The sequence below is a fragment of the Rhinolophus ferrumequinum genome, chromosome 21 (assembly GCF_004115265.2).
Source record: "Rhinolophus ferrumequinum isolate MPI-CBG mRhiFer1 chromosome 21, mRhiFer1_v1.p, whole genome shotgun sequence".
Lineage (NCBI taxonomy): Eukaryota > Metazoa > Chordata > Mammalia > Chiroptera > Rhinolophidae > Rhinolophus > Rhinolophus ferrumequinum.
Window position 1 is genome coordinate 43,360,157 of NC_046304.1, and position 25,906 is coordinate 43,386,062.

General features: G+C 42.2%; 1 protein-coding gene across 2 annotated transcripts in view; it reads right to left on the reverse strand.

Moving 5' to 3' along the window:
- PITPNC1 (phosphatidylinositol transfer protein cytoplasmic 1) overlaps positions 1–25,906 on the reverse strand; it is a 218,491-nt gene that overhangs the window by 52,038 nt on the left and 140,547 nt on the right. For both annotated transcript variants that reach the window (XM_033090040.1, XM_033090041.1), the window contains exon 5: positions 23,103–23,174. In XM_033090040.1, the coding sequence (XP_032945931.1) occupies positions 23,103–23,174 (72 nt within the window). The remainder of the gene's footprint in view (positions 1–23,102; positions 23,175–25,906) is intronic.

The following is a 25,906-nucleotide window of genomic DNA, read 5'->3' on the forward strand; positions in this document are numbered from 1 at the left end:
ATGGTCATTGCCTCGGTCCCATTAGTGCCCCAGCCCTATAAGCATATGTAGCCCCAGGGGTGGTGGGGAATATGCTATTCAACTGACGTATCTCGTTCATCAGTGCATCCCTCGAACAGTCTTTTAATATTTTATATATAATTGAAGCTCAATTTTTGGCTGTTGTTGAACTTAACTGTTGGGCTAAAAACCATCAAGTCCAGTTTTAACATTAGCATTTGTTTGCTAGTAGTTGATTCATTTTCTTGTCTGCCAGCAGACGACATCTCGTTAGCCAACAAGTAGTAGCAGATGTCAAAGTTTAGAAAAAAATTGTGCGAGAAAAAAGAAAACTTGAGAAAACGCCCACCCACGAAATTTCCTTCTTTCAACAAATTAGGAAACATTATTGCGAGGTATAAGTTTTGGGGCTGAATCCCTTGGATCAAAGACTAGTTTGAGAATCATGCCTCAATACCAATAACAAGAGCCTGAGCGGCAACTTAAGGTCCTTGTACAGAACACACCCATCCAGCATGTTCTAAATGGCACTTTGAGCACTTTAATGTGCATACAGATCACTTGGGGAAACTTACTAAAATGCAGGTTCTGGTTCAGTGGGTCTGGAGTAGAGCCTGAGACTCTAATCAGGTCCCAGCTGAAGCTGAAGCTAAGGATTCTATAAACATCTGATAATTGGGGGAATATAAACTTAAGGCAAGACTATGGGATGAAGAAACTACGGAGGAAAAGTAGTGGCCAGATGGAATTCCATCCCGGCAATGGAAGCCACTGTGAAATTGTCAGATTTGGGGTCTACATTGATAACTGCAGGCAGCTCTGTGGGAGATGGGTTCAATGAGTGACTGTTCTAGAAAAGAGATAAGGACCTTAACCAGGCCAACAGTAGTTGACACAGAGAAGATAGAATGGATGTGATATTTAGGAGCCAAAACTATCCAAACAGAATTCTCAAGATTAGCAACTTGGGTGCAAAAGGCAAATGGAGGCAGGGAATTTGGCTTCTTTTCTCTAATCCAATCAGACCCACTTCTGCTCTGAATGAGCCAGTTTGTTAAGGCTTCAGGAATAGTTGCAGAAGTTAGAGGCCGGGTTAGAAGGAGCCCACCATTGCCTCTGCTTTGGGAATCTTCCTGCTGTCTCTCAAGGTGATTTCAGAGCAGGCAGCCATTGTTCCTTCTCCAGGGTTAGAAGAACACATCCGCCTGAGCTTTGGCCTGTCTCTCACACTGGTCTCTCACACCAGCTCTGAGATGAACACAGCTTGAAAAACCGAAGGGGGCCAAGGTCTTCCCAAAAGCCAGAAAATTAAACAGGGAAGCCAAGCCTCACGTGTATGGGGAAAGGACATTTTTTAAGTCCACAAAGACCCCATATCACTAATACAGAATTCCTGCCAGAGAGGCACAGCCGGAATCTAATCATGAAAATACAAATAGGAAAACCCAAGAATGAGGAACAGCCACAAAACATGGCCTGTACTTTCCAAAATATCAGTGTTATGAAAGACAAAGTTGAACATTTGCTCCCGATTAAAGGAGCCCAAAGAAAGCGACAACTAGATTCAATGTGTGTGCCTGCACTGGAACACGAATCATGAGGTTTTCTATTGTTCACTATAAAAGTCATTATTGGGACAATTGGCAAAATGTAAATACGACTGTATCAGATAATAGCATTGTATTAATGTTAAATTTTCAAAACTTAGTCATTGCACTATGGTCACGTAAGGGAAAGTCCTTGTTCTTAGGACATGTACATTGTATTTAAGGGTGAAGAGGGTCCTGATGTCTGCAACTTATTCTCAAAGGATTCTGGGAAAAAATAAGTTAATATTTATGGAGGGAGAGGGAGAGGGAGAGAGAGAGAGAGAGAGAGAGACAGAGAGAGAGCGAGCAGAAGTAGGAAAAGGTTAACAGTTGGTGAATCTAGAATCACTGTTTTCATTCTTGCAACTTCTCTGAAGGTTTGAAATTTTTTTAAATGAAAAGGTTAAGAGACAGTCACAAGAAATTGCTGGTTTGGAGAAAGCAGCTACAATGCCAGAGGCAACCCCTAAGCAGGAAAACTGGGCACATCACCCAGTGTTGAGAGCTGCTGGCAGCAGAGAACCGCCTGCCTGCCCTGAACTAGGGGGTGGGCAGTCCCCGAGTTCTCTTGGAAAAGGCTACCTTGGTTCTGCTCCATCATGAAAGTCCTGGGGCTGGCTCCCTCTCCGAAAATCTAAAGGGAGAAGCTTCTTAGAAAAGCAGTGTCCTGTAAGAGGTCTTCCTGGGCCCCATAACGATGCTCCACCACTGCACATTTCTTCCTCAGAGCTCCATAAAGTAAGAAGGTAGCACCCCAGATTTTTGCCCAAATGGTGTGTCTTCCAAATCCAAGGGGAAAAATGGGCCTTGCTGATCATTATTTTCCCTCTGCTGGAGAAGGTAACGTACCCATTCGGCACATGGGCCAACTAAGGCGGGCAGAGTGGGGCTGGTTGGAAGGGATTCTGCAGAGATTATTTTAAGGTCAAGCCACTGCCAAGTTTTCAGACTGACAATGGGCTGTGTTTATGCTTATGTGGATATTCCAGGACAATCGGAAGGAGGGTTGCTAAACAAGAATTTTTTTTGCACTATTCCTCCTTTTTTCTATCTTTCTTTCTCTCTCCTTTTTTATTCCTTTTTAATGAAAAGAAAAAAACCCTCCCGGCCCAGAGCCTAAAATCTCTTCCTTGTGATGCTAATCTCTCCTCCTTGGCTCCAAGCCAGCGCTGTTGGCTCTGTGCCTGTTTAATATTGTGGTTGCTGATAGCAGGTTGTGTCAGCATTTCCATTATGAGGCTCAGCTTCACAAATGTTCTTGAGATGGATGTACGGACTTCCAGGCAAAGGGCCCTTACTCCATGCCTGGTCATCCAAGGGTGGGCCAGGCATCACCAGCCTGCATTTATATATAAACCTTTTCTGTCAAGGTTACTTGGCCTAGAAGAGTGTTTCTTCAGAGCTTTTGGGAAAAGCCGGTTTTCTATACAATGCTTCATTCTCTAAACATCTCTTCGAAGACATCTGAATTTGAGTTTGGGTAAGAAAGGGTCACTTGCCTTAATGATTAAAAAAAAAAAAAGGGAGGAATGCCACGTTGGGTATTTGAGGAAAGAGTGTTTTCCTCCAAGGCTTGATAAAGAAAATATTTTTTTTCTTCCATTCATCCAGATAGCCAGTTTAGGGCAGAAAGCTTCCATCTCTGACACTTCCCATAGGTCCACTCTGGCCATAGGATCTGCTTCTTGGCAGCTGAAGTGGAGCGTGGAAAGAGCAAAGGACACAACCAGGAGACTGGGGGATCTCAGTTGTGTCAGTTAATACCTGTGTGGCCTGGGGCACCTCACTTAAACAGCTGTGCCTTCACCTGCAAAGTGAGCATAACCATACCCACTTAAGATGGTTGTGAATGTGAACTGAGATAATACATAGCACACTGCTCTTAACACCTAAGTGTTAGGTGTTCTGCTCCGGTGCTGGTACCTTACACAAGCACCTACTGAATTCACTTTTCTGTCTGGCACCGGAGGAATTTTCCCGCCTGGTTTGAAGAGCTGCCTTCCTGCTCATTAGTTATTATTGTCCACGCTGACTCCCAGGCGCAACCCACAACAAATATGAATACAAGGACTTACTTGGATGGCCTTTATTTACCACTGACATCATTTAGAGGGAAGACAGAAATCCAGGAGCCACTAATGCAATTTCTCCTAACAATTAAAATCTTCATTAAGAAATGATTGGGGGATAAATATGCAAAAAACAAAACAAAACAAACCATGGGAAAGTCACAATAAACTCCATGAGGGTTCTCTGTGATCAGGGGCACGGTTTGTCCCTAGGCTGCACAGCGGCTGCCAGTTGGCAGGTGGCATGTGTCCAAGGTCTTGCACAGACTATGGAAAATCCATAAACAGTTCAGGACAAAGACTTTTGCAGAGCTATTTCTCTCCACGTGGTGAGATATGCTGAGTAGTTTTTGGTGGTGGATATTTTCAGATGTCTTTTGGCCCTTGATCTCAGCTGAGGAAGGTACATGCGGACCAAAACGTAGGAAAATTGAACGGAGTTCTCGGTTCAACTTTGCTCCTGTCAAGGAGCCCTTAGATTTACCATTAGCCTGGTTTTATTTTTAACTTATTTCCTTTGGGTGTCTGGGGCCAGTCTCTTCCCTATCATGGCGTTTCCACCTAGATCCTCTTTCTCTCAGAATCTAATCGCCTTCCTCCTCTTCTGCGCATGCTACCAGCATCCTCACCTTCTCCTCCTGGGGTATCTGACTTCAGCCAGACTCAAGAGGGTCCTGTCCTTGAGTTGTCCTTCCACCCATATTTGAAGACAAGCTTGAAAAGCCATTTTCCATTTCAAGATTATTTGCTGCCCTACAAAACTTGGCAGGGGAAAGAAAATCTTGATATCGCTTCTGTAACATGGGAAGGACATGGGAAGGACTATCTTGCTTTCTTCACTATGAAAATTTAAACCTTTAGCCAGGCTTTAAACATTCAGGTAGCGGATTCCACAGCAGCCTCATAAGTCCATTTTTAGAGCCAAATATAGATATTAATTACATGCTCCGAGGCCAAACTAACCTAGAAACAAGTCCCAGGTCTGACACTGGCTAGCTCTGACCTTGAGCAGACCACTTGCTCTCATTGAGCCTCAATTCTCAGCTGTAGAACAGGGATATTCATAGTTATGAGGATTTGGTAAGATCATGGCTAGAGACGGATTAGCAGGATGCTGAAGTGAAGCTCAGTAAATATTCCTGCCAATATCCATATTACTATCAGCACTATTGCTCCCCCACTCTTGAGGAAGTTACTTCCTCGCTGGGGACAGCTGGTTTACCTTCTATCCCCTTCGCCTTCCTTTCACTGAGGGGCATCAGAGAGCCTCCTTGTTCCACCTGTACTTTGCAAAAGGGCCATTAGATGGGGCCCTGCCATCATCACCCAAGTTAGCAAGTAGCTCTGATTCTGGACTTTGGAACCTGGAGAGAAGGTGTGAGAGGACAACTGAATTCTGTGATTACTGCGTAGTTTGAACAAATGAATCCACTGGCTGTGGTTAAGAGGTGGTGAAGGGTCTGCAATACAGCAAACACCACAGCCCTCATGGTTTGGCACATGTGTCATAAGCTGAGTCACCAGCATAAAGCAGAGGATATGTACTCCTTTAGAATATAGATCTCAGCATTAATGAGGCAGCATATTCAGAATCATCAATCAATCCATTTCTAGAAATCATAATGAATCCTTGACAGAAAATTCCTAGAGGTTAGTGGTCAATTGTAGAATGACTGGCACCGTTCAGGTCCCTCCTCTTTCCAGGCTCGAGCTTTCTAACCACAAGTCCTCATTGCTGATGGGTGTTATTCACAATCTGGAGAATGCTGGCCCCTCAATTCACTGAACAAGGTCCGAGAGGACCACAATCAACCTTCTGATTCACCCCAACTCATGCCCACAGCTTTGTGATTTCAGTTCCATAGGGACCACCCATCCAATGCCATGGGCCTAATTCCTTTTCTACTTCTCTTTCAATGACCTTCACCTCTATTCTCCTTCCCACCTACTTCTTCCCAAGCCCCATCCTGGTCTTGAATCTCCTGGAATTACTCTACTTCTGAAATCTGAAAACTCAAGTTACTTCTTCAACCTCAACCTCAATTCTTTCATTCTCACTCCCGGGACACCTTTTCCCTGACCTTGCTGAGCTCTCCGATCCCCGAGAGCCTCTACTGGACTCCATGGTTCATTTTGACCTTCACTCACTTACTCATTCAATTTTTCCATTCCCTGCTGAACCCACCCTGAAAGCAAATCCTGAATCAATTCAACGATTTCCTTTGTTCCTACACGTAGTTTGCAAAGCACAGCTGGGGAAATGACACAATTACTTAGGCTGCTGGCACTAACTCATTCAAAATTTCCCAAATCACCAGACTGTTAAACCTTTCAAGTAATCCTTTCACTCTTCTGGAGGTGGTTCCCTCATCTACTTCCCATGCAGGTTATCTTTGACCTCCATCATCCTCCATAAGCCCCTTTTCCTGTCTTCTTCCCTTTCAGTGACTTTCTGCCCCTCTTTCTCCTCCCTCTAGACATATTCTTGCCTGCCCAGCCCTTTCTATCTTGGAGGTTCATGAAGACCATTTGCTTTCTGATTTCCGGGAGCAGGCTCTTTCAAACTCTCATTCACTTGCTGGCTCCTTCCTCTCAGTATTTCACAGCCAAGAGTTAATTTATGACAGTAAATGTATCAATCGATAGGTCCACATTTTTTGTATCCCACACCTTTTCCTGTGTTCACTTTTAAAATATATTCCTTCATTAATTTCTTCCATCTATTATTGCTAATCAGATGTGCACAGTTTGGGTTATTGTTGTCCCTTTGTGTGTGATCTCTGTTTCCTCTGAAGTAGTGAAGTAGTTTTTAAGAGCTTTTTAAAACTCTTTAATACCCTGCAGTTTCATTACACTGCAACGAAGTATGGATTTATTTTTGTCTATCTCCTCAGTATTAGAGTGACATTAGAGGGTGGCCAGACTGCTGGGGGTGAAATCTTACCACCCAGCTGTGTGAATTTGGGCAAGTTACACATATTCTCTCTTTCTAGTATATTCATATGTAAAATGCTCTTATCTCAAGGCTATTAGAGAATTAATGAGTTAATACATGGAAAGCACATAGAATGGTGCCTGAAACATAAGTGCTCAGTCAGTGTTAACCATTGTTACTATTACTCAAAGTATACTTTTGATCTGAGTTTTCACGTCTCTCCTCAATTCCAGAAAGCTCTCAGTTCTTATTATTTCAAATTGCTTCTCCTCTATTGCATTTTTCTGCTCCTATGAGATAATCATATGGCAACTCACAACTCTCAATTGTTAATAACTAATAAATTTAGCTATTAAAAAAACCTTTTTATTTTTGTGCTATGAAATGGGTTGTATTCCTCAATACTACCTTCCAATTCGCTGATTATCTCTTTAATTTTGTCTACAGTTTATCTTACCTATGGAGTCCTTCATTTCAGTGACTCAGTTCCCAAATTTCTAATTGCTTTTTTTTCAAATCCTAAGTTCTTGTTTCTTTTTTGTTAGTTTCTGTTCAATTTCTCATCCCTGTAAAATGGATATCATTTCCTTATTTTCCTCTTTGAGCAGCACAAAATACTATTTTAATCAGATTCATCTATAAAAATTCCATGTTCTGGATTGTTGATCAATTCATGTTCTGGATTGTTGATCATACTGGCTATCATTCTTAATAATTGGTTTGTGGGTTTTTTTGGGGTGGGAAGCTTTTCTCTTTTCTCTCTTTCTCCATCTTCACTCCCTTCATTACTCCTTGCATCAATTTACAGTAAAACCTAAAACCATTAAAGAGCAAAATCGGTACTTTAAGCTATGGCAGTCACAGGAGATTCTTTCAGCCTCCTTTCACCCGTGGAAGAGTCCCCTCCAGGCCTCTTTCTTCAAACAGCAAGCCTGGCTCTGTGCCCCTATTTTGCACGGAACACTTTTACTCCCATTGCCTCATAAGACCCATATGAACACTTGCGATGGCCTGCCCCGGGCTCAGAGTCCAGCCACTCCACACACACCCATCCTCCTGAGCGTCCTGTTTCTGATCTATGAGTCTAGCGATATCATTTTGGTTTTCTTTCTGTATTTTATCTGTTGCTGCTATGTGTTTGGAACAGGAGATGAATCAGAACATGAACTTGTTTTCTACCAAGATGGGAAATCTTCCACAGTCTTTCTCCCTCAACCCTGAGTCTCATCTGATTCAATTCCTTTTCCTCCTTTCAGAGCCAAGCATCTCTGAATTCCTCTTTGGTACACTGCAAGCTGGGTTCTGCGCCCACAATTTCACTCCTTTCATAAAGGTCACCAATGACCTCCTTATTGCTCAATCCCACAGGACCTTTTAAATCCCATGTTCCTGAACTATGTTGCAATTATCATTGGTGACATTTTCTTCCTTGGCATTTTCTCTTTCCTGGGCCTGGTGACTCCCTAGCACCACCCCTCCCCCCACACACACCCGTTCTCCTCCCACCTCTCAGGGCACTCCTTCTCATTCATTTTTATTGGATAGTCTTCCATTTCCTTCCCCTTTAATGTTGATATGCCCACAGGTTCCAGCCTTTCCCCTCTTCTCTCTTTACCTTACACATATCCTTTAGGCAATATCTTCCATTTTCATGACTTCAAACTACTTTTGCTTTATGACTTCCAAATCTATAATCTCTAGGTTTCAGCTTTGGATTTATAGACCCAATTTTGTACTGGTTATTTTCACTAAATTTCCCATGAGCACTTCAAACTCAACCAGACCCAAACTAAATTCATCAACCTCTCCTAAACCACGTACAAAAAAATTCCTTGTCACAGTGGCACGACCACCTATCCATGACAAAAATCTGAATTATCCCAGACAACTGTCCCATCCCACCCCCAAATCTAATTAGGCACCAGTGTCTCTCCCTCTTCCTCATTAATCCTCTCCTGTATTTCTACTGCCATCGCTTTAAATTTTGGGCTGCATTTTTTCTCACCTGACCTACTGCAATTCTCCTGTTTCTCAGCTAGTCTCTCCCTGCATCACAATCCCGTCTTTCTTTCTAGTCTCCTTTTCTACCCTGTGTTCCCTATAGCACCTACCATATTATGTTGCAATGACAGGACTTACCTCCCCAAACTACCAACTCCTGGTACCAAATACATGCTCAACAAATGCCTCTGGTACAATGAATTAATGTACTACTGAGATCATCGTCTCTTTTCAAGGCAAAATGACTTCTCAGATTCTCACGGCAAAGTTAAGACAAAAGGATTGAGGAAGATAATTGATATTTACTAAACATCTATTACCTGTAGGAACTGTGATAGGTGGCTTGTATCAATTATTCAGTTCAGAACATTTATTATCATTTAAAAAACTGATCCAAGGGGGTCAGGAACATCCAGGGGGGTAAGAAGGTTTGAAACATAAGAATTTATTACACCTCTGGGGAACAAGGGACCAGTCTTTAAATGAGAAGACTTTACATTCTTGTCAATTTAGAAGAATGGTTGGGAACAATACAAGTAAAATTAGGTCTGCTAAAAACAGCTGCAACTCCTTCATCTCTCAAGGCTGGGGTTGACTGCCCTTGAGACAGTGTAGGACTCTTCAAGTACATTATCCCAACTTTGCAGGGAAAAACCTGTTAAAGTCTCTGAATGTGTTGCCCAATAAAACCACTTCTTGACTTTGTCCAATGTAACTAAACACCTGTTATCTGTCAGGGCACTGGCTTGGAACAACATAAAGCATAGAGAGTTGGAAACGTCCTTTCCATTGGACATTTCTATTTGCATAAGTGCGTGGTGATAATTTTTCCCCACTGTACCTTCTGTTTCTCAGTACCCCATGGTGCAGACTTACAGGGTGGGTACCAGAAGACAGTCTTCATGGCAGTGAGAGAACAGATGTGGCAAAAACCAGAACTCTCAAAAATCTGTACCCAGAGGGAGTCACTAATTAATATTTTATCCTTAATTGTATAAGAGAGAATATTATTTCCAAGAGTAAGATTGTTTGAATAGTAAGAGCAAATCTTACAGGAAGCAATACCATTATAGGAACTCTTAGCAAAAGCAGAATATTAAGTCTCCCTGAATATCACATTGACTACTTCATTTTTTTTTAAAGCAATAACTGTTTTTGATTCCAAACTGCTACAAAAAGCCTCACCAAAGGCATGCTCTGTGTGCAACGGATGTATCTGGTTTAATATCATCTATTTCAAGAGACCCAGATGGTTCTAAGCAAATTTAAGTGGGTGCTGAAAACAAGGCTTCACCTATACATCAAAATTAAGTTACCAGAAAAAAAAAAATCAATCTTTCCAGTGTCCTTCATTCCTGAGGATCTCCCTTAATACATTCCATATTTTATTTCAACATTTCACTCTAGTTTTGACATGCCAACCAAGGTAAAGTTGAGTTAAAAAACAAACTCAAACTCATGACACATTTCTGATTTCCTCTGAGTGATAATAAAACATTTTAGCAATAAATAGTAAATTATTTGTTTTCACCCCGAGTATGTGCTCCATGATGACATTTAATTAATGCTTTTCAACATCTAGTTATTAATAATCTGATTGGCACAGCTAAAGAAAATTAAAATTATTCCATATAACGGTCTGCGTATTCCAAAAGTATTTATGACCGTCTCTTTAAAGGGCTGGGAGCAAGATGCAATTTTCAGATGTAGCTCTGTAAGGTCTGTATTTAATAATGTACCAAATGGCTGTGAAATCTGAGGGACTATAAACAGGCCTTCAATAAGTATTAGTGGGGAAATATGATTTAAATATGATTTAACAGCTTAATATTGTTCAGATAGAATTGCTATCAGTCTCAGAAGATCAAGCACAGAATTTGGTGAGCAATAGCTGATATGCTGCTTGGTTAAACCTCAGAGTCTGCAAACAAGTAGAGCAGATAGAAGAAATGCTTCCAGTGCATCAAAAGCATAAACAAAAGTTGCTTTGAAATTATATCTATTGAAATCATTAGCTTCTTTTCCAGAGGAGTTCCTATCACCCCCTTGCCTCACTTTTTTAAAAGACTAAGACACTACTGGAGACTTAGTCCCTGAAGGTGTTTATCAGATAGATGGCAGCCGGGGAATTGAGAGAGAAATCTCTTTTACAAAGATGATGGCTCTGAACCTACGAATAGAGAAGGTTCAACCGTCCCTTTTTCAGAGCGTTATCAAGTCATTCGCGTTACTAGGAAGCCAGTCAGTGTCCAGGAAAAAGTTAACTACCAACCTCCCAGGCCTGATTCACTGAGCAACTTATTATTCAATGACTTCCCTTTGGCAGAATCCAGTACAGTGTTCACACTTTATATGCAAACACTCTTCAGTGCTTACGTTCACTATTCAGACATCTCAACATCCGGTGCAGAAGGGAGTCTCATGTTGCTTTCACTGAATCAAAGACACTACCAGTTACACCACCAAAAAAGAACAATGCTGCCGCTTCCAACTGTATGATGCCATCAACTCTAACATCCATTCCATTTTTAGGGTTGTTAAAACATGAAAAACAATGGCCATAGTAGACTTGATGAAATATGGCACACCAATAGCAGCTAACCTGTTGAGCACTTACTATGTGCACCAAGCACTGTTCTGAGCACTTTTCATGATTAACACATTTAATCTTCACAAGCACCCAATGAGTGGGAACTATGAGTACACCTATTACTTCACAAAGAGGTGCAGTAACATGCCTTAACCACCCACTAAGTGGCTGACCCGGGAATCACACCCACTGGTCCAACTCCAGTGCCTGCAGCTTTCATCCCTTCACCATTCTGCCTCTATCCTCCTGATTACTACACTGGACAGGTGGCTGCCACCTCTTGGAGCCAAGATGTACCAATCAGGATTCCCTTCAGGTAAGTGAGACCCAAGGAAGGACTGGATCTGAACCCAGAACCCCCAACTTATAGGCAGAAGGCCACTAAGCAGAGGATCCAGAGCTCTGGGCAGTGACCAATCCCTGCCCCACCTTGGAAAATTGAACTCAAAATGCTCCCAGGGATATGTGACTTCTCAATGAACGCCTAAGGATGCCCCATCCTGGATGGTGGAAAAGGAGTAGGGATTGCAGACTTCAGAAATATGAGAACTTAGCATCTTCCCTCCAAAAGAACTCCGCCAACAATTTCTCCATTTGCAGATCTCCAAGCATCTGAAGTGGTTCCCATGAAGCATAACTGAAGTTAAAGAAAAGAACCACTCTTTATGGAGTAAATGACATGCATCGTCTCACTGAATTCTCCAAATAATCCCCGAAGTAAGCATCATTGTGCCCTTTTCACAGCTGGGGAAGTGCAGAACAATGAAGTCCCATTATCATTGGGCTTCAGAACCCTGCTTTGGAACCTTTTTGGTCCAAGGCTGGTGACTTCTCTGAATCTAGTACGTCGTCCTGTTCCACAGGGCTGGCCAGCTGCTAGCTTTGGCAGACTCCTGAAGTGTCCTCATCCAAAATGCTCTAAGAACCAAAGCTTGATGGCTACCATCTGTCGGGAGCAATCCGTTCACTGAGGTGCCAACAACTGGACTCAACAAACATAAACACAAAGCTCTAGGTAAATAAACAGGAAAGCTCTGCCTTTTTTATAATTTTTTTTTTTAAGTGCATTGTTTTCCCACAGTAACTGGTTGCTTATGAGGGGGAGAAAAAGCCAAACTTTTGGGAAACAACTGCTACATGACAGGAACTGAGAGTGGATCACAGAAAATCGAGGTTTAAATCTCCTGGAACAGTAGTGTTAGATGAATATTTTTTATCCCAAACTCAAAAGACCAACATCAGAAAGATACCAAGATGATATGACAAACAACCACTACCCATCACTCAAAATGAACACGTGTAAACATTTTGTCATATTTGATTCTGATTCTGCCCTGGCTCCATATTTTAAAAAGAAAGTTTCATATTTAAAGTTGAAATCCCTTCCTCTTTTAGTTCAGGCTGACCGCTATCACAAATTTGTTGTGAACCTGGTCCATATTTTTATAAACTTTATATTTCTTACAGTACATAAATGTATCCATAAACAGTATATTGTAAATGATTTGAATGGTTTCCCACAGTTTAGTTTCTAAACTCCTTTTGGAGTTTATCTTTTAATATGGAGTGAGGTAGGGATCTAATATTTTACTTTTCCATAAGAAATGTCAATTGAGCCAATGTCGTTTTCTAAGAAAATGACTCAATGCCTTTTCTCCCAACTGATTTGAGATGCTTTATGTACTACGCATGAAAATCCCATTATAAGCTTAGGTCTATTTCTATCTTTGTGCCAATACGATACTCTTTTAATATGGTTTTGTTATCTGGAATAGATGAATCTCCCCTTTTCATTCTTTGTTCAAAATTTCTTTCTGGCTATTTTTAGACTTCTACAATCAAGTTATGACAATCCTATTGGGATTTTGGTTGGAATCACATTTCATTTGCAGATTAATATAGCAAAAAACTTACTTTTTTTTGTATTTAGTCTTCCCATCCATGAACATGGAGTATATATATATATATATTTTTAAGGAGGGCACAGCTCACAGTGGCCCATGTGGGGATGGAACTGGCAACCTTGGTGTTATTAACACCATGCTCTAACCAATGGAGTTAATCGGCCACCCAAACATGGAATATTTATCATTTATTTAGGTCTTTGTTATGCCCTTTAATAATCTATATTGTTCTATGAAAGTTAGATTGTTCCTAGGTCCCTTCAAGTTGTGTTGATATTAATAATGGTATATGCACCCACAGAGCTTTAACTAAGTTGGAGACAGTTAAATGAGCAATTACTATACAGCATAAGTGCTATAGTTAGGGGGCCACAGATAGGGGAGTGTACAAACAGGGAGGTACAGAGCCTGGGCTACAACCCTTAGCAAGGTTGTACACTTAGAGGTCTAGTATGAAGCATCTCTAGATGCCTTTCCAAAACTTCCGAACATAACCCAGAGAATGAAATTACTCAGAGAGAACCTAGGATTTCTGCAATTCAAACAATTTTCTCTTCATAAACATCTTTTGGATGAATAGAATCAATGATGATGCTTATAATAATTATGACGAGGCTACTTTTTTTCAGTTTCATTAATGAAATCAGGATCACTTAAAAGAGAGAGAAAACTGAAAATTTTGCTTCATGGCTAGAGAAAAACAAAAGATTCGTATAACCTTGAGTAAGCTACCTGACATCTCTTTGCAACATGTGAATAGTTCAATTTTTATGACTTTTTTTAAGAAGAAAAAATACATATGTAAATAAAAATTTTTTGGCTGCACCGCATGAGAGCAAGAGTTTGTGGGGCGGCCAGATGGCTCAGTTGGTTAGAGCGCGAGCTCTCAACAAGGTTGCCGGTTCAATTCCCGCATGGGATGGTGGGCTGCGCCCCCTGCAACTAAGATAGAAGACGGCGACTGGACTTGGAGCTGAGCTGTATCCTCCACAACTAGATTGAAGGACAATGACTTGGAGCTGATGGGCCCTGAAGAAACACACTGTTCCCCATGTTCCTCAATAAAATTTACATATATATATATAGATAGATAGAGAGAGAGAGAGAGAGAGAGAGAGAGAGAGAGAGAGAGATTGTTAGTTCATTCCCGAATATGTTGTACGTATCTCCTAAGAACAGGGACATTCTCTTACAGATTCACAATGTAATGATCACAGGTAAGAAATGCAATAGTGACTGAATATTGTATTATACTATTATCTAATATATGGTCTATATTCAAATTTCCCCAGTTGTCCTAATTATATCTTTTCTTGCTCCCTGCACCACCCCTTCCCACTTAACCCATAATCTAATCAAGGATTAGGCATTACATTTAGTTGCTGAATTCCACTGGTTCCTTTTGGCTAGTTGTTTTGTAGCGTGTCCCTCAATTTGGATTTGTCTGGTTGTCTCCTCCTTTTTGAATTCAGGTTAAACATTTTGGGCAAGGATAATCCATAGGTGATGTGTCCTCAGCATGCCACAATGGAAGGCATATTATGTCGTATTATTGGTGATGCAAAATGTGCTTACTTGATGGTATCCAGTAGCTTTCTCCACTGTTTATAATTAATACATAAGCTCTGGAGTGACACTCTAAGGCAGTGTGAATTCCTGTTCCCCAATATTTCGCTCAGTGGTTTTAGCATACATTGCTAACTCTTGCTTGAGTCAGTTATTCCTATTGTAGCTGTAAAATGGTCACCCAGACCGTGATACTTGGTATTGCTTTCTAAGCTCTGACCTCTGGTTTCCTAACCATGGGTCAGCCTCGTCCCTTTGACCAGTTTGGTTAACTGTCTTCCTAACACTTAGTTCTAACAGGTCAGCACAGGCAGGACACTTTTAGATTTATCACAGTACCAGTAAACTAGGCGTAGACAAAAAGCAAACACTATTTTAAGCTCTATCTATTAATAATACTGATTCCTAGCAAGAAGTCCTAGCTTCTCTGAATTGCAGAGATAACGTGCTTTGTTACTTTACCCAATCAGAAAGTTAGTCCTCCTGTTGGACGACGAATGCTCCTTTTGCCCACATTTTTTTTTTTTTTCACATCCAGCTCTCAGATCACAAATTGTACCACAAACAGCAAAGGCAACATCTTAAGGAATCAAACATGACCTGTTTTCCATTGTCCTCAAATGATACTATTAAACACAGATTGAGTAAATCCATTGACTTTCCACTTCATGGACCAAAGTGGATAATAAGCCTTTGAAACTGCAAATCGGGGTGTCTTGTGCAACCTTCTATTTAGCACTATTTTTTAGAGAAAACTGCAGATTTTGTAGGTAGCTGGTTATAATCCTCTATGGGTAAAAACAGAACGAGAAAAGTGGAAGACGTCAGAGATTCTGTCTAAAAATAAAGCAAATGCTTTCTTTCTTTCTATAATCCTCAATTAGAACTCATTCAAGGAAAAGATAATCAGAGTCAGACACCTGTAAATATGGATCCTGCATTTCTCACTGGCACCTCTGCTTTACAAATTAACTTTCGTACGTTTTGCAATGTGTCAATAAATTATTTTACCCTCCATCTATCCACGTTGTCTGCTTGATGTTAAACATAAAAATACTAATACTAGTAAAGAAACAAACTTCATGATGACTATTACAATAACACATTCTCAAAAAAAGAGAGCTCTCCTTAGATGATAAAATTCCTTCTTTGTCAGTTGGTAACTTCAGGGGAAGGTATTTGTGTTCAGGGGGAGACTTGGCCATCTCCCCAAGGCCATGCAAGATGAGCCGAGTCAACGCATTGAAATGCTTACTCAATTCATCCAGGGCACGCAGCCACCCAGGGGAAGAAACCAGATTTCTCAGGTACTAGAACTTTTTAGTTAACTACATGAGATAGTCTAATTCCCTCAAACCAAGGGCAACTCAGTGATGGACAATGAATTTTAATCAAAGAGAAAAGGTAAAAATCAGAAGTTGGACTTGAGAGCCACGGGAAGGTCGTTCTCAGTACTAGGGTGCTCTTGATCCTGGAGGATCCAGAACTTTCTTTTTTTCTGTCACTCCTCTCCTTATATAACTTTACTCATTTTCAACTCTGAGGCATGACCTACACCTCTTCCCGAAATCCAGATTCACACACCCAACTCCTGACCTGCCACTTCCACTAGGAAATCTCACTGGTACCTCACACTGATTGTGTCTCAAATGGGGCTCTGGATTTCCCCTCAGAACCTGCTTCTCCTCCACTGCTCCCCACTTTGGCAATGGTAGGGAACACCCACTCAGGGTCAATAGACCAAGCTAGAAATCCTGAGGTCATTCTCGTTTTGCCCCTTTCTCATGCATTAATCCCAACAGAAAGTCAGTCTGTTTCCAAAATACATCTATATCCTGCCATCTCTTCAGCCCATCCCACAATCACCTTTGGTCTGGATTATCGCAATCGCCTGCCAACGGGATTTCCAGCTTCCACTCTTGCTGTCCTAACACCCATTTTTCCATAGAATGCCCCGAGCAAACACTTAAAAATATAAATCACCCCATGTAACATGGTATCCTAAACTGGATTCTGGAAGAGAAAGAGGGCATTAGTAGGAAAACTGGTGAAATCTGAATAAAGTCTGTAGTTTTGAAAAATGTATCATGGTTACGTAAGATGTTACCATGAGGGGAAGCTGGGTAAAAGGTATATGAGCTCTCTCTGTACTCTCTTTGCAATGTTAGTATAAATGTAAGATTATTCCAAACTGAAAAGTTTATTAAAAAACCCCATAAATACCATTTCTCTCCTTTGTTTAAAATCCTTGCGTAACTTCCGACTAAAATACACTGCACTAAAATCCAAACTCTTTGCTATGGCCTCAGAGGTTTCACATGATCTGGCTTCTGCTACTTAAAAAACAAAACAAAACTCATTTCCTACTAGTCTGCTCTCAGTCCTAACGTGCTGGCCACTGGTCTTCTGATGGTTCCTGGAATGTGCCAGGCTGGGGCTGGGACCTTTGCCCTTATCGTCCCTGTATTAGCTTGCCAGGGCTACCGTCACAAAATACCACCAACTGAGTGGCTTAAACAACATCATTCTATATTCTCACAGTTTTGGAGGCTAAAAGTCCAAGATCAAGGTGTTGGCAGGTTTGGTTTCTCCTGAGATCTCTTTCCTTGGGCCTGCAAATGGCCATCTTTTTGTTGTGTCCTCACACGGCCTGTCATGTACTTCAACAAATGAATTTGGTGGTGGCTGCGGGGAGACAAAACTCAGCCCGCAACAGTCCCCTTGCCTGGATAACCCTTCAGACGGTTGGCTCCTTCTCATCCTCAGGTCTCGTAGGGACTTGTCACCTCTTCTTTGAGGCCTTTCTTGACCACATGGCTTCAAGCCGAGCTCCCCCTCCATCCAATTTAGTAAGCGCCTTCTTTGCACTTACTGCGGCTGGAATGTTTTGTTTGTTTTCTTGCTTATTATCTGCTTTCCCCGACTCCATAACAGTGGAGGCCCTATCTGTTCTCCAGCTGGATCCTCCGTGCCTCTCAGAATGCCTGGCACGTGGCGGGTACCCAAAATTTGTTGAACGTGAAATGGTTTATTGACAATTCAGAGAAAAGCAGAGCCTCGTGAGGAAATCATCATTAACACAGTTAATCCCAAGGTATGTCCATAACTGAAGCAATACCTACTGTCTGTATAGCACTTCACGGTTTATGAAGTGCTTCCAGGTAATTAACCTGTAAGGATCCTTCACATTGTCACACAAGCATTATTTACTCTATTTTCTTGATAAAGAAACCAAACTCCGTTGCTTAAGGTCATAGAGCTGGGACTCCAACACTGATCTTTTTGTTTCACAAAGAAAAACTGTGTGTTCTTTCATTACAACATAACTAGACACTAAATCAATTCCAAATATTTCTTTCAGGCAACCTCCAAGGAGAGTTCTGTGAAGGACAGAGCCTCATGGCTCCAGGAACTAAACCGGACATTCTTTCCATCTGATCAGAGGAGGTTGGTTGCTGAGGAATAATGGCTAATGAGAATAAATATGGTGCCCTCAAGCCCTTTTATTGTGTGTGTACGTGGGTGGTGGTGGAAGTGGTTATAAACATGCTTTTTGTAAACCATTCTGTTTCCAGGGGTGTGAAGCAGTGAAGAAATTGGAGAACCTGAGTTCCTAAGTTTCACAATTGGTTTTAAATAGCACATAATATTTCTTTGAAATCTATAGTTTTCAGCCTCAAGGGCTGGACCCCATGCCAGAGCAATGAAATCAGAATCCCGGGGGGTGAGAGAGTGGCACTGGTGAGTGCTAAAGCTTCCCAGGGGACTTTAATATGCAGCCGTGATTGAGAACCTTTGGTCTAGATGCTCAAATGGGGTGAGGATGGCATATCCTACACCGCCCACCCCCCCCAAGAGGTCATATCAGGTTTAACAGGAGGGTGGCCGCTGAAACTGCACACACTGCCAACTGGAGAATTTGGCATTCCTAAAGGGACAGTGTTCTGTCCTTCATGTGTGTTGGCTGGTTTGGACCAGCCTGCACCCAGGACCAATGAAATCCTAGGGGGGTGGAAACCAGGCACAAGCCATTGCTAAAAGCTCTCAGGGGAGCGTGGCGTGCAGCCGAGGTTGAGAAACGCTGCTGCACAAGGTGTCTGCTTTGTTTGGAAGAGGAAGTAAAGGCAAGGCTGCCCCCATTAACCCCAGTGAACGACAATAACCCGGCAGCAGCCGTCACACGAGTGCTAAGCTCTGACTCTCCTGGATCTAGATTTATGGCCTTGGACAAACAACAGAACCTTAACTTGGCATGGTGCCATCCTTCCCGGCACTAATTAAGGCTTAAATAATGCTCGTCAGTATGTGAATAAAATAAATGGACCTCAATTTAAGACAACTTCCCCATTGTGTCCTGGTTGATGTATTCACAATTTATAGGTTTTCACAACCATAAATATGCTAGCTTTATTTTAACACAGAGAAGATATTTAAACCTAGTCATCCCACTACCATTTTTTTTTTTTTTACTAGATATCGGGTCATGTAAAAAAATTACTTCTATAGTGATGGATAATAGGATAGCACCATGTACTCTATTCAATCACTAATCAATATGATTATCACTAGCGTCTTTCAATTTAATTATTGTTCCTTATCATCATCAATTTCATTAAATTTTTGGCAGGTGAGGCAGGAAACAGGGTGTAGATAGCAGTATGAAGGATGATAGCTGGACGATAAGACTATACACCTAGAAAATGCAAAGAAATGAACGGAGTTTATGAAATAATTTGGCAAAGCGGTGAGACAGGAGAAATATCCACTGCTGTGCTGCTTTCTTTAGCAACTCTGCCTCCCACCAAAACCTCTATACTCACCCGTGGACATAAAAAGCACAGGCCAGCACACGCCATCTGCTTATGGCTCTCCTTTTGAACCCTTGGACAAAGCTATTTTTGAATAATTAAAGTAAGTATTATTACATACACATGTATTTCTCATGTTCTGATTTCGTAGCATTCAAAGGGTAGATGAAAACCAACGAAGTCTTCCTTTTCTGCCTTCCTAGGACCAACCTTGAACCAGCTGGGTGACCAACAGCTGCTGCTGAATATGTAAATTAGAAGAAGGTGAACTGGCAAAGTCAAATCCAGCTGGGGCTGACCTGTCTGGTCCATGGCCTCAGAAGCAAGACCTAGGGATCTGTGGAGCAGAGCCAGGCACCTCATCAGTGTAACAGGATGGCGGCACGTGCCCTTGGACAAGCTGGGTGCCATGACAGAGACCTAAGGAGCTGGCCCAATGGCAGTCTCAGAATCAGCAAGTTGGGGAGAAGGAGACAACACAGGGTACAATAGCTGGCATTTTTCCCAGAGGAAGTCGTGTTGACAAGCACTCCACGCAAGTGCCCAGCGGTTAATGCTTCTCTTGCAGGCTGGCCTAAGTCTCCGAGAGGCCTGGCCCTTGTCATGGACAGGGATGGTGACTCTAAGCAAGGAGCCTGACTCTAGGGTGGACACCCAGGGATTTTAAATTCCTAGGACAGTAGTGACAAAACTAAATTCAGAGTAGTGAAAAGAACTGACCACCTGCCAAAATGAGATATAAGACAATAAATGACAATTAGGTGAATTTTTTTTGACTATCTGAACTGAGCAGAGGATAAATCAGAAGACTGTGCTGTTCCTATAAACGTACAGGGATCATGGGGAGGCCACACACCCTCCCTAGACCTCCACAAATGGAGCAGTTTTTAACTATTCATGAGGACAGAGCAACAGAGAAAAAGAGACAGGAAGGGAATTTGTTTGAGAAGACTATAAGATGTTAAAAAAAATCCACCCCCCCCCCCCCACCGTATTTTAAGGTTGTGCCAGGAAAAGCAATTCAGGCACATCTGATCTGTATCAGGCTTTTCCTGATGGTCCACGGCTACATCGAAATGGCCAAGCCCAACTCAATATCCAGTGACCGGCAATTATTTAAAGGAATACATGTAAGTATGGAATGCAGTGCAGCCATTAAAAATCACAGTGGGAAAAATACTTCATGACAAGTTAAAAACAGCATTATTATACGATTCAATTTTAGGAGATGTGGTTAAAAAGTAAATTCATCAGTAATCTGCAACACGAACCAAAATGCTGAGAGCAGTCACCTCTGTATTATGGAGTCACTACTGGTTTTTCTTTTTTTCTTTTGTACTTTTCAAGTTTTTAATAATCATGTGTTAATTTTCCAATCAGAAAAAAAAGAAGTCATTATTTTACAAGGGTCCAAGTTAGACTGTGCAACTACTCGGGGTCCCCCAAAAATGTATACACGTGACTTGTATTCATCTTTTGTTATTGGTATATATTGAGTATTACAATTTTAATATAGTTTTTTCCTTTCTTAAAATGTGTATACATACTTTTGGCACCCTCTGTATTTTAGACAATGAGACTTTGATGAAGCTGGCCAGCAAAGCACCTCTAATTTCAGGCTGTTGAAAGGAGATTGTCCTAAACTTTTCCCTTGAGGTCACTAACCACCAGGGGATGCTAACCACTGGCTATCTTGAAGTCAGTGGGGGAACAGTAAGTACCCTTGCCGCCTACACTCTTCTTTCCTCTGGAAAGTTCCAGGAAGACTAGGCAAGACATTCAGCTGTGACAGCTGGTAGAAAGATCTATGAAGTTGTCAAATTTGGTGGGTGCTAGTGGGTGCTGTTCTGATTTGAGTCTTTCTAACCAGGAGTCAACAAACTTTTTTCTGTAAAGGGCCAGGAAGTAAATATTGTAGGCTCTGTGGGCCATTTTAAACTCTGTTGCAACTACTCAACTCTGCTGTTGTACCATGAAAGTAGCCTAGATAACACACAAATGAGTGAGTGTGGCTGTGTTCCAATAAAACTTTATTTACAAAAAAAAAAAAAAAAAAAGTTGGCTAACTCCTGATAAACTCCAGGTTTTCTAACTTAGTTCTAGAAGATGAAATAACTAGGTACAAGCCAAGTCAGTCCTTGTAAACAAATGGGTCATTATTGACTGCTACGCCTCAAACTCTTTCCATTCTGAGTGAGGGTTGACCAGAAGTGACTCTTCGAAGTGAAGCAAGGGGATCCCGTTATCAAGCTTATGTTTCTAAGTCATTTTAATATGTTGGTTTTTACCCCCAGCTAAACTATGAGTACCTGAAGTTTGACAAATGTGTTTTTAATACCATTGATGCAACTCATATAGTGATACATAAATAGAAGATGTTTGATTATCCCTTGCTGAATACTGAATGAATGAATGAATGAATGAATGAATGAGTGCCCTCCCTCACCAGGCTGATGTTAAATATAGTTCGAGTGACACTTCTTGGGAACCACTTAAGCTCTGTCTAGGCAGACTCCACGTTGAATGGGACAACCTGTGTCCTGCACAAATACACCCAAACCTTCTAGAAGAAATTGTTCCTGCCCCAGGCAGATACTTGCTAGATGGTTCTAGAAGATGTCAACACAAAGAACCACAGCACAGGTCTCCCTAAAGCTGTCCCTTCTAGAAGGTTTCTTAGTTCTTCTTGATGACTGTTTTCACATGAAGGAAGGTTTCTGAGTTGATGATGTTTACAAGTCCTTAGATCTTGCTCCATGGCACTTAAGTGCCTTTATAACCTCCTGCATCCTTTTTTGCATTCTCTTGGCTCAGTGACAACATCAAAGGGGCCACTTGGTCAGGAAACTCTCTCTTGCCCTTTTTGACACAATCTTCATCATTCTCCATAAATGCAAAAACATGTAAATGAAGTAAAAATCCATAGTGGAGGCCTTGTAGCTTCTAGATCCAGGCTGTTCCCTCAATGAGTCTTCATGGAACCCACAGCCCAATCTCACAGTGTGGCTCTTGACAGGTCAAAACACTCACTTTTAAAGAGGAGGGAACTTAGAAATGCACTGCCCCAACGGAAAGAGGCTGTAGGTTAGAAAATGCATTTTAAGCAATGCTAATAAACAAAGTACCTGGCTGAAATTTAGTTAAGGGTCAGAATGCCTCATGAGGTAAATATTTTGCAGGAGAGGCACACTGATCTTAAGGTGGGATACGTATGTACATGTGTAGATATATGAACATAAACATAGTCCAGCAAAATACATCAGAATGCACACATGTATCTGATTGTATTCATCTTTCTAAGTAAATGTTAATAGGCATTGAAATGTGTTTTCATCCTAATGATCAGAAACCAAATCCTGGATTCCAAGGTCCCTACCATCTTCTCGATCCCCGATAACAATTACTCCAGGTCACAGAAACTTCGACACATAAAAACGAGAAGAAAAGCTAGATGACAAAATAAGCTAGATGACAGACAGAAATCCTAGGGCAACAGCCCTCAGAAGGCAAAGGCCAGAACTCCCGAGGTCCCAGGCACAGATCCCACTGCTGGCTCTGGACACACAGGGGCTGTGAAAAGTACGACGACTCTCAGAGCCCAAGAGACAGGAGCACAGGATGGAATGCAGGGGCTACTCACGCTGTTGTTGCTTCCTTTGTTGTCCTCATACTTGGTTTCTATGTGAATGGAGAATTTCGGCAGAAAGGAACACTATGGAAGAAGAGGAACGTTTCGTTAGCGTACCATTTTCTCTTTCTCCGCATCGTCCACACAGCATCCGGAGGCTCTCCTCACCATTTGGTTGGGAGTGCTGTTCACACAATCAGAAAGGTTAAGATGCTAAGTCAACATCCCAATTCAGACTCTAAGAGAAGCTGCTTTTGGCAACATGAACACAATTTCATCCAGAAGTCAGGCCAGAGAGAATAACCAAGCAATGGAAGGCAAGTCACTGAAGAGGACATTTCCAAAAGGCTCATGTTCCGTGAGTCCTACCACACGCTTGAGAAAAGCAGACTCCTAAATCAGAGGCAATTCCAGTTCTGGGTGCTTACCTTGGGGGAGCAGGTTCCACTGCTGAAGACCTGCGGACCCAGCCTTACCCTTTAGATAAATATTCATACAAAGCTAGGGAGGTTGTATAGAAGGACCTTAAAATCATAAATTACTGAAGTCAGACAGACCTGGCTTTTCATGTGGGATTTATCACTTAATAGCTATGTGACTTTGGACGAGTCATTGAACTTTTCTGAACTCTAGCAGTATTAAAAGAGGGATAATAATTATTACCTAACAGTGACATTATAACGGTTACATAAAATCATGTGCGTAGAACACATTGTGCTGGGCATAGAGTCAGCATTCAACAAATGGCAGGAAACAGTAGGAGGGTACAGCGGAGCTTGACAGAAAAGACAGCACCTTTGCCAGCCCCGCAGAGAGAAATCCCAAATGCACACCGTCTTACTGGCCCAGTTTCACTGAGTTACGTTAGAATATGCAGTAGATTTTAAGGGTTAAGGTAGCTTGAGGATTTTGGTGGATGTGGACGTAACCTCCCTCCTGCTGGCACGGAGCTGAGCAATCACGTTCTTGGCCACCAGAGATGGTGGGTAAACTGCTGGGTAAAACGACCCTGCAGCTCCACTGGGAGCTGGATGGGTTGGAGAAGTGAGACAGGCTGATACCCTCACAATCCCAAAAGACCGGCTCCTTTATTTATTTCTCCAGTATGTAAAGAGCGTGTATTCTACACCAGGCACGGGGCTAAGTGTGTCCAGGTTCTAATTTATTTATTCCTTGTAACCATCCCATGAACTAGGTACTATTAATATTACCCTGCTCTAAAGATAAGGGAATGGGGGCACAGAGAGGTTAAGAAAATGGCCCACAATCACACAGCCAGAACATAATAGGGTCCAGATCGAAAGTCTGGTCCCAGCATCCAGGCTCTTGATCACTACCCCACTGTTCTCATAGTGGGATCTCTGAACCTGTAGCATCATCATCGTCATCATCCTCAGCAGCAGCAGCAGCAGCCTGGAGCTTGTTAGAAATACGAATACTTGGGCACAACCCCAGGCCCATGGAATTAGAAACTCTGGGGATGGCGCCCAGGCACCTTTTTTAACAAGCCTGTCAAGGCATGTGGATGCACACTCGAGTTGGAAAACCATCTCACGACAGCAGGCATGGGAAGGAAACAGAGAGAATGCCTTATCTAAAATCCCCAAGTCTACGGCACCCACCCTCACCCCATGTGCTGGTGGTTCCCTTTCAGGCCAGCTAAGACCCCAGTGGCATCTGTACAATAAGGCAGAACCCTTGAATGTGCCATTGATGATTCTCCTGACATGACACGCCTGTGCGATTCAGCATTCATCTGTCTTAATCCAAATGAAACAAACAAGCTGAACCATGACTAAGGAAACATGGAAACAATCAATCCCAGTAATTGCCTTTATGGAGAATGCAGCCTTGCGATTATTCATTGACACCTTCTTTTCTGTCTCCTCTCCAACCTCTCACTCCATAACTGCTGCCCTCACACCCAGTGCCAGGGAGTTCCAAGGAGGGGCTGCTCATTGGAAATTGAGACTCTGGAGGGCTCGGAGCCCCACAGCAGCGCTTTCGATTGACACGTGAACTTGGGGAGATGCACCTGCCCGAGACTCATTTCAAAGTAACGAGCCTTCAGGTCAACAGATTTGTCCTTTTTAACCCATAATTCATATGAGGGTCAATCCAAGCACAGTACCAGGTGGCGGGAGAACAGCCATCCAGCTTGGGGAGCTGGGTCCGGGTGCATCAGAGTGGAACCCTGCAAGGGATTTTTATTGGTTGGACCTCTAAACCACTTACCTATGGTCAAACAAATGAATCTTAGTATTTGGGTATTAAACCCAAATATGAAACGCAAAACTCTCATGCAAATTGGCAGCTGTTATTTTTGAGTCAAGGACTTGGGTTATTTTCATATCAGAATAGCAACCCTGCCAGAAAGGCTGAGTGCACCTGGCTTCGACAAGGCAGCAGAAGAACCTGGTCCAGAGAGGCCAACTCCAGGCTGGTCAGCATTTGTTTCTTCAGCAGTGCTTTGGGGCTGACAATCCCCTCGGGATCTCTGATGGCTGTTTCTCGGAGCCCTGGAGTGTGTGGGTGTCTCAAGTTCAAAAATCAAATGTATTTTATGGCTTGGGGCATTTTCAGAGCTGTCATTAAAAATTTTTCCAGTGAGATGTTTATGTTGAGATAAACTTCTGCTTCCCCACACAGGTTAGCATCCCTAAAAATCCAGCCCACTAATCCTTGTGGAGCCTTAACTGTTAAGCAAGGTCTTTTCTTTCTCCCTGGTTGGCTCCCTACTGCATCTCCCCACTGAGGTTCTCCTAAACCCCTTCCCGTCTGAAGACCCCAGGCTTGAGTTCACTCTTCCTTCCCCA